At 48.8% G+C, this 7,790-nt stretch overlaps 2 protein-coding genes and 2 long non-coding RNA genes across 15 annotated transcripts in view; 2 read left to right on the top strand and 2 right to left on the bottom strand.

The window, feature by feature from the left end:
• The window catches only part of HOXB6 (homeobox B6), a 12,474-nt gene extending 8,876 nt beyond the window's left edge, over positions 1 to 3,598 (bottom strand). For both annotated transcript variants that reach the window (XM_021378058.1, XM_021378059.1), the window contains exon 1: positions 3,096 to 3,598. The gene's annotated coding sequence lies outside the window, so the exon portion shown is untranslated. The remainder of the gene's footprint in view (positions 1 to 3,095) is intronic.
• Positions 4,178 to 5,875, top strand: LOC110388608. The gene is made up of 2 exons (XR_002432930.1): positions 4,178 to 4,868; positions 5,681 to 5,875. It is a non-coding gene; the product is annotated as an uncharacterized LOC110388608 (long non-coding RNA).
• The window catches only part of HOXB7 (homeobox B7), a 5,308-nt gene continuing 3,038 nt past the window's right edge, over positions 5,521 to 7,790 (bottom strand). For 8 of the 11 annotated variants that reach the window (XM_021378053.1, XM_021378054.1, XM_021378050.1 and 5 more), the window contains one exon: positions 6,234 to 6,487. In XM_021378053.1, coding sequence (XP_021233728.1) covers positions 6,234 to 6,487 — 254 coding nt within the window. Of the gene's footprint in view, positions 6,488 to 7,790 lie in introns of all 11 variants that reach the window. The other 3 variants (XM_021378056.1, XM_021378057.1, XM_021378055.1) reach the window with 1 other exon arrangement.
• LOC110388606 lies at positions 6,267 to 7,261 on the top strand. Its single transcript, XR_002432928.1, has 2 exons — positions 6,267 to 6,404; positions 7,020 to 7,261. It is a non-coding gene; the product is annotated as an uncharacterized LOC110388606 (long non-coding RNA).

Below are 7,790 nucleotides of genomic sequence, written 5' to 3'. Positions count from 1 at the left end.
GGGGAGGACATTGGGGTGGTCACATTGCACCCGGCCTGGGCTACTGCGGCGAAAGCAAACCCTGAGAGCGAGGGAAGGGTGGAAGGAATATCGGTGAGCGGAGGAAAGGAAAAGCCGACACGCATCGTGCGGTGCTGCGGGGTGTTGGGAATTACAGCATGGAACGATTTAATCACGGCTGTTGCTGGTCAAAAGAGAGAAACTTCCCCCCCACCACCACCACCCCACCCTCCCCCTCCTTTTTTTTTTTTTTAACATAGGCACCGGTCATCTCACTTTCTTAGAGAAAATGTCACTAGCCCAGACGTAAACAGTTGCCAGGAAACTGCGTGGTAGAAGGAGAAAACGAGAGGGAGAAAGAGAGAGGGAGGGAGGGAGGGAGAGAAACCTTTTAAAATAACAGACCCGCATTGTCCCTTCAAAGCCCGCAGTAACTTAAAAGTGATTCGTCGTCTGCCTTTACTCTCTGCTCCTTCCCCAGCAACCACCTCCATTCTGTGTACACGACTTGACATATCTTTTCCAGACCCCACCGAAATGACCACTCGAAGCAATAAATAAATAAAAGCTCCTCTGCCTTTTATGATTAGCTGAAATCCCCCGCCTCGCCTGCGCCTCGCGCGTCACCACTGGAGTTCATTTCACAGCATCCCCGCTCGTGTTCGCGCTCTGCAAGCCACCAGCTACCTTTCATCTTCCGTGTGTGCATACGGATAGAGAGGTGCGAGCCTTTCTATGGATCTCACTGTATGTATTTATGATAAATCTCTGCACGCACGGCAAGGAGCAGGCACCCGGTTGCACCCAACGCAGCGGTCCACATCGGAGCATGCACAGACCAACACAGGGAGATGCGGGGTGTGCACGTAGCTCATATGTAGGTGCGTGTATACAGGAGCACACCCGATAGATTTACATCCAGACGCTTTCAGGCTGTGCACGCAGCTAGAAGCACCATCCGCACCCACCCCCCACCCCCCCAAGCAGAACACCAGGCCTCGGGGGTGCAAAACGCCTTCGGGAGCCCCGAGCAGCTCGGAGCCGGGCCTCGCCGGGGGGCACAGTGGACGGGAGCCGCTCTGTCCCCCCTCCTCCCCTCCCTTCGCCCCCCACCTCTTCGCCCCCCGCCCCACAGGGCACTGCGGGAGCCCCCGGGGAGCGCCGCCCACCGCCGCCGACGGTAGATGGCAGCAGACGGCGGGGAATGGGAGAGCCCCGCGGCGCGGCGGCGGCACCGGGGGGACGGCACGACGGGGAGCTGCCTCCCTTCTCCTCCACCGCGTTTTATTTTCATCGATGAAAGCGTAGGGAGGCCGCCAGGGAAGGGAGCGGCGGGGACCCCCCACCCCGGGGCACGCGTGGGCCGAGGGTTAAAGCTCGCTGCCCGCCCCGAGGTGAGAGATCCCACAAGTGGTTGCCCACGGAGGGTGTGGAAGGATCGGCGTGAAAGGGATTCGGAGGAAGGTTAATAAATGGTTCGCATAATTTTTTTTTTCTTTCTTTTTTTTTTTTTTTTGCGTCGAGGAGATTTAAAAAGAAAAAAAGAAAACGAATCCTAGACGTAAGGGAGAACAGGCAGTGAAGCAGCATTAGCTTTCCCTCCCGTGATTTATGAAAAATGTAACAGGTTCGGGAATAAATAGCTGTTAAATATGTCTTTCTGTTTATTACTTCCACGGCTTGCGATCATTTACTCTCATCCACGCAATATTGCGGCATAGTCAAGTTAGCGGAGACAAATCGTCACGTCATAAAACGGTTTATGCTTAAGTAATGACTCTCGTCTTAATCTCGTTGCACACACACAGGCTCCTACAGCATCTTATTTAAAAAGCGCCTCGTAACAGTCGCAATTAGTACTACATTCAACCACCCGAAAGCTGGAAAAAATAAAAATCACATTCAAAATGACGGGCATCTCCGGACAATTATTACCCTTAAAACCGAAGGCAGCGTTAGGGAATCAGACAGCACAGAGGGGGAACAGCGGGGGGACTTGCACAAAACCTGGCCGCAAGCTGTGGGAAAGGACCGACACAACGTGAGGCTGAAACCCTACCCGCTATTCCGGCATGGAAAGCCATAAAGCCCCGTTAACACTGCAAAACGCAATTAAATACGAGGAGGTTTATTGCGCTGCAACGTCAGCTTCATTTGGGAGTTTCACGAGGGGAAAAAAAAAAAAAAAGAAAAGAAAAAAAACCCACAACACAACACAATGAGAGCGCAGCGTTCTGGGTTGGCTTCGTCCTCCTTATTATTATTTTTTCTCTTTTCTTTTTTTTTTTTTTAACTGATTTCCAGGACCGTATTCTCGAGGACTGCCGTGAACTGCCCTCTTTGAAGAAACCACCCACATAATAATGACCCTGGAGAGCAACGCAAAACCCAACTGGCTTCCACACAAACTTCGCCAAATTACTGGGCTCGCCTCAAGACAGGCAAACTGGCACGAGATTCTGCGAGGGGGAAAAAATAAAACACGACAACTACCCACAAAGGGGCTGGTAATTTTCTAAAGGCAGTATCCAAAAGCCACATCGCCGAGCTACTGCAAAATCCTTCATTCCAAGCCTACCATCACCAGGTGACCTTACAGGCTTTATTCTTCCTTCTGATTCCGTTTCTTTCTCTCCTTTTCTTTCTTTCTTTCTTATTCCATTTCTTTCTCTCCTTTTCTCTCCTTCTTTCTTTCTTTCTCTCTTTCTTTCTATCTCTCTTTCCTTCTTCCTTTCCTTCCTTCTTTCTTTCAGCCTTTCTTTTTCTCATTCTCTCTTCCTCCTCCTCAATTCCCCTTTCTTTTCTTATTCCCTCCCTCCCCCCTATTTCTTTCTCACATCTTTTCTCCTTCCCATTCTTTTTCTCACCGTATCCTACAATTTTCGGATAAATACTCTCTAAAACACATCTCCATCAGCCCTGATTTCTCCCAGTGTCTCCCTTTTTTGTCACTCCACCTTTTTTTCTGTCTATTTTCCCCCCTTGGCTGGGGGGGGGCAGAGGGAGATGGGGAATGGAACAGAAAAAGCAGCTTGACAAACGCATTTTCTCAAAGAAAGAAAATAAATTAAGAGAAACAAGTATTATTTCCTTACCTTTTGGCGTCCATTTCTGTGGTATAAGTAAAATACATAGGGAGAGAGAGACAGCGTTTGCTTATCTGTTAGCTGACAAATATTGTCCCAACCTGATAGCCGTCGATTGCCTCTCTGACTTGTGATAGCTTCTTGCATTTCTGTCATTTGCATAGAAAATGGAGTAACTTCCCTCTTTGAAAAATGATAGCCACCACTCCGTCCAGAATCTCCACTGTCCCTCCATTACTACTGAGATTCCAAATCGGCAGGCAAATTAACAGAGGAATTAAAAAAAAAAAAAAAAAAAAAAAAAAAAAAAAAAGCCCTCTTTTCCTACGTGTGTGTGCGGATGTGAGCGCCTATGTGTGTGTGTGGATGTGAGTATAGGCGTCCCCCCCCTCCCCTCTCCCCTGGTTTAGACCTATCGAGCCTATACACAAAAGTAAAAAAATGTAAAGAGGAGAGAGCCCTATAGAGGACACTGATCCGACCCAAGGTGCAGCGGACAGAAGAATGGTGCAATATAACCACATGGGAAATAATAAAAAGTTCATGTTCACGGTTAGCAGTCCACATGACCGGCTCTGGCCAATCCCAGAACCCAGCCACTCATAAAGTTCTATCACAAAGTTGTAAATTTTCATAAAACAACAAGGAATTTATTGCATTTCTTCATGACCGGTTTAACAGCAGTCTTTTTCTTAGCCGCCATCTTTTTTTTAAAACAAAAATAAAAGAATATGAAAAGGGGTTCGGGGATTTTTCCCCCTTTGGTTCTATGGAGGGGGGTGTTTGAGAGAAATAATCGAATAATTCCTCGTGTAATAGGCTGGGAACAATAATGACTCCCCCGAAATAAAGAGATTGGGCTTGGGGTTGGCTTTTAAATGGGCAAAGACACTAAAACAGTGGGGTTCGGGGGAGACTTTGGATGTCTCTTTTTTCTTCCAATGCAACGGCGGGGAAACCTTTTCGCTGCAAAGGGCAATCAGCAGATTTCGGGGGGAACAAAAAGAAGGAAATAAAAGCGGACCGCGGTGCTCGTGCCCTGAGCAGAGCCGGGGCTGGGGGGGTGGGGGGGGGGGATGTGTGGGGGCTGTGCTCCGGGGGTCCCCATGGCCGCTCACCCCTCAGGAGCCGCCGACCCCCCCCCCCTCTAGCGCGGGGTCTCCCATAGGGATACGCGGGGTGCGCAGTTCGGGTCTCGGAGGTTTCGCCGTGGCACGCTTCGCCTTTTCCACGCTGCTTGAGGCACAGCTCCGTGCCAGGGGGGCAGCGAGCGGGGCCGATGCAGCAGAAAAAGGGGGGAAATTTCTAGAACTGCCTTTTTTTTTTTTTTTTTTTTTTAAACCTCGCCAAGAGATCGCACCAAAGGATTCAGCAAGAAAAAAAAAAAATGGAAGATTTCTCTTTGTTATCCCTTCCTTCGAGCGGAATTTCCAGTGTTCAAATGGCACCGTAAAGTGGCACCTTTTACTAATGGGCTTGCCGTAATTAGCAGACGCAGCCTGCGCTGCAAATCGCTCTTATGGATGTGGGAGCGCAGCTCCTTGACGTGGCATCATCCTCTTCTTTTTTTTCCCTGGGACCTGCTGCAGGATGCCCCGCTCGCCTCCATGGGGCCATCCGTGGCTGTGGGTGACGAAAAGGGAAGGAGGGGAGGAAGGCGGAAAGCTGCCATTCCCGAACCAGAAGCTCTCTTCGCTTCCCCGGCCGCATCCCGGGCGCGCATTTGGCGAGCAAGTTACGCGGAGCCTCCGCTGGAGGAATCCGCGTTGTGCAGCGCACTCTGTAAATATATAAAGGGAGGGGGAGAGCGGCGGGGGCTGCTCCCTGCGCAAGTGCTTAAATTTGCTCGCTTTTGTTTTGCATTGTTGATTTTCCCCCGTTTAATTGCCTTAATTTATTTTATGCGCGCTTTGATGCTAAACATTATTTGGTGCTAATGAAAGGGTTCCAGTCCGCAGTAAAGTAATTGAAGAGAGAGGGGAGAATCTTTAAAAAAAAAAAAAAAGAAAGAAAAACAGAAAATACTAAAGCCACGGCGAAATAGATTGGGATTTTTTCCCTGCAAATCGGTTCAAGGAGAAGAGAATTCGAACGAAAGATGATTTGGGGCGCTCCCGGCCTCGCTGCTTTCCTCCTCCATCTCTTCCCTCCTCCGGCAATGGCCACAGCCACAGGCACAGGGGGAGGCAGAGCTGGCGGCCGCGAATTTCAGCGCTGCTCTTCGCATTTTGGGCAAAAAAAAAAAAGCACTCCAGTGTTGGAAGCGGTGCTAAGAGGAAAGAGGAGCTTAGGGCGACGATAGGTCGGGGCAGGTTTTAATGTAAAAGGGGTCTTTTAATAGACACACTTGCTTGTGTATCATTATAGATCGATAGATTCCAAAGTCTTGAGTAGTGTTCTTAGGAAGGAAAGGGAACGGAATGCAACGCGATTCGAGAATATTGGAGATTTCCTTTTTATTTCGAAGAATAATCAACACAGACGAGGGAAAAATAAAAAGCAACACGTCGCCATTAAATACTTTGCTACTTCGATATACAACGGTTGACGTAGCACAATATTAATTCCTCTTCCCTTTTTTTTTTTTTTCCTAGGGACTTGAACAAGGAGGAAATCCGGGTAAAAATATACACAGACAAAACAGCCTTGCAACGTGGATAGAACCACCGAGGTTACAGGGAGAAGGCGTAATAATAATTCATATTATGTACAGGACTCCATATACGCTAAGTATAATTTGCATTCAGATTTGCAGGTCACATCTTCTAAATTAAAGGTGCTAAACACGACCACGTTACTTCATACCAAAAAGTACACAGCGAAGTACAAACGGAGATTTACAAATTACTTGTACTATAGGAAGACTCACATAGAAAAATGTGTCTATTCTGACTCTAAAGCCACATTTAATAGGTAGATATTCATTCTATGGTACAAAACAAAACAAAAAAAGACTTCAATATAGGTAGTATTTTTTTTCAGTGTCAGGAAACACAATGTATCATTCCTAAGTTTTTAATTATTTATGCACTTAACGTTGATCTATTTTAGTATATAGTCTTTTCTGGGTGGTTTTTTCCCCCCCCTTTCTTTTTTTCTTTCTGTTCCCGTGAGCTTTCACGTTTCCTGGATCCACCTTTTGTCCTTTCATTCCTCTTCGTCGTCCTCCACGTCTGCCTTTTCCTGGCTGCTGGAGCCGGAGCAGGCAGTTTTATTTTCTTTTTTCCACTTCATGCGCCTGTTCTGGAACCAGATTTTGATCTGTCTCTCCGTGAGACACAGGGCATGGGCGATCTCGATGCGTCTCCTCCTCGTCAGGTAGCGGTTGTAGTGGAACTCCTTCTCCAGCTCCAGGGTCTGGTACCTGGTGTAGGTCTGCCGGCCGCGTTTTCTGTCAGTGCCTGGGAAGGAAATTTAGATTCGGGTTAGTTGGGTTTGGTGCTGGGGGGTTGAAGATGTTTTGGTGCCCAGCAACACCCGTCCCCTTCAGCTCCACAAAATGAAGGGCACAACCTGACTCTGCCTTTCTCCTTATTCGCAACACCAACTCCCTGCTCCAGAAGCTTTCCCCACCTCACCCTCCCTGTTCTCGGCCTCAAAACATCGTGCGTTTGATTGCCCTCAATCTCGGAGAGGCGTGCGGTGATTTTCCTCGTGCAGCCCCGCTCAGCCCGTCTGAGTCTGAGAGCCGAGATGGAGGGAGCAGCAAACTTCAGCAAGTTTCCTGCCTCTCCTAACAGGGGGCTCAGCTCCTGCTTTAATTTTTGTTTAAACACCAGGAACTTGGGATGGAGGAGGGATAAACGCACAAAAAGAACCGAGCAAGAGCGAGAGAGGCATCTGCTACCTCCACAACCCCAACTACTTGTCCTCTCCTAAAGCTGTCATCGGGCTGCTTGCTTGGAAGGTGTGTGATGGTCTTAATTATTTCAGGGAATGTTTTGGGCACAGCAGTGGCTTCTGCTTGGCTGCGGCTGACGTGGAGGCTGCTACCCCCGGGTGTGCACAACATGGGAAGAGCCTCAACTCTACCGCAGCCCCTGCGCTGCTATTCCGCTGTTTGGAGAGGGTCTGGAAAGGGCCCGACCCGTAATTCCACCCCCCTTCTCCAACTCGACGTTTCCTGAGTCCAAGTGGAAATAAAGGCACAATATAGCGCTTGTGATCCCCCTCTATTTTCTGTGTAAATGCGATGTCTATCTGTAGCATAATGTATTCTTTCGTGGAGAAGTGGGGATGGCGGACAGCAGCCCTCGGCCTCTCCTCCACACATTCCACCGGACTCCTCTCCCTCTTTCCTTTTCTTTTTTTTTCTTTTTTTTTCTTTTTAAGAGAAGAAAAGGTCCAGTCATTAAAAGGAGAGGGAAAAAAAAAAGCAAAATAGCCGTGCTAGCTGTAAAGTACGAATCTGCAGGTCGTGGAATGTGGGTTGTAAAATCTGCTGAGGGAGAGCCATAAACTGCTGCTGAATAGGGATGACAACTCTATCTCTGCTCGCTGATGAAATTCCACAACCGCGATCGCACAGTGGGCATCAGGCGCTGGAGGAGGGATCCCGCTTTTACTCCCGAGGTCGAGTTTCTCTGGTTTTAGGTGCAGCAGATCGCAGAGCATCCAAGTTTGGGAGTGCGGGGTCCCCCCGTTTGCCCTTCTTCCAGACCCTCCTAACGCTGTTCCTCGCAGCGTCACATGCTGAAAGAGGTG

This window comes from Numida meleagris, chromosome 26, assembly GCF_002078875.1.
Source record: "Numida meleagris isolate 19003 breed g44 Domestic line chromosome 26, NumMel1.0, whole genome shotgun sequence".
Taxonomy (NCBI): domain Eukaryota; kingdom Metazoa; phylum Chordata; class Aves; order Galliformes; family Numididae; genus Numida; species Numida meleagris.
The sequence above is the reverse complement of the archived record's forward strand: the minus strand, read 5'-3'. Positions and strand labels throughout refer to the sequence as shown.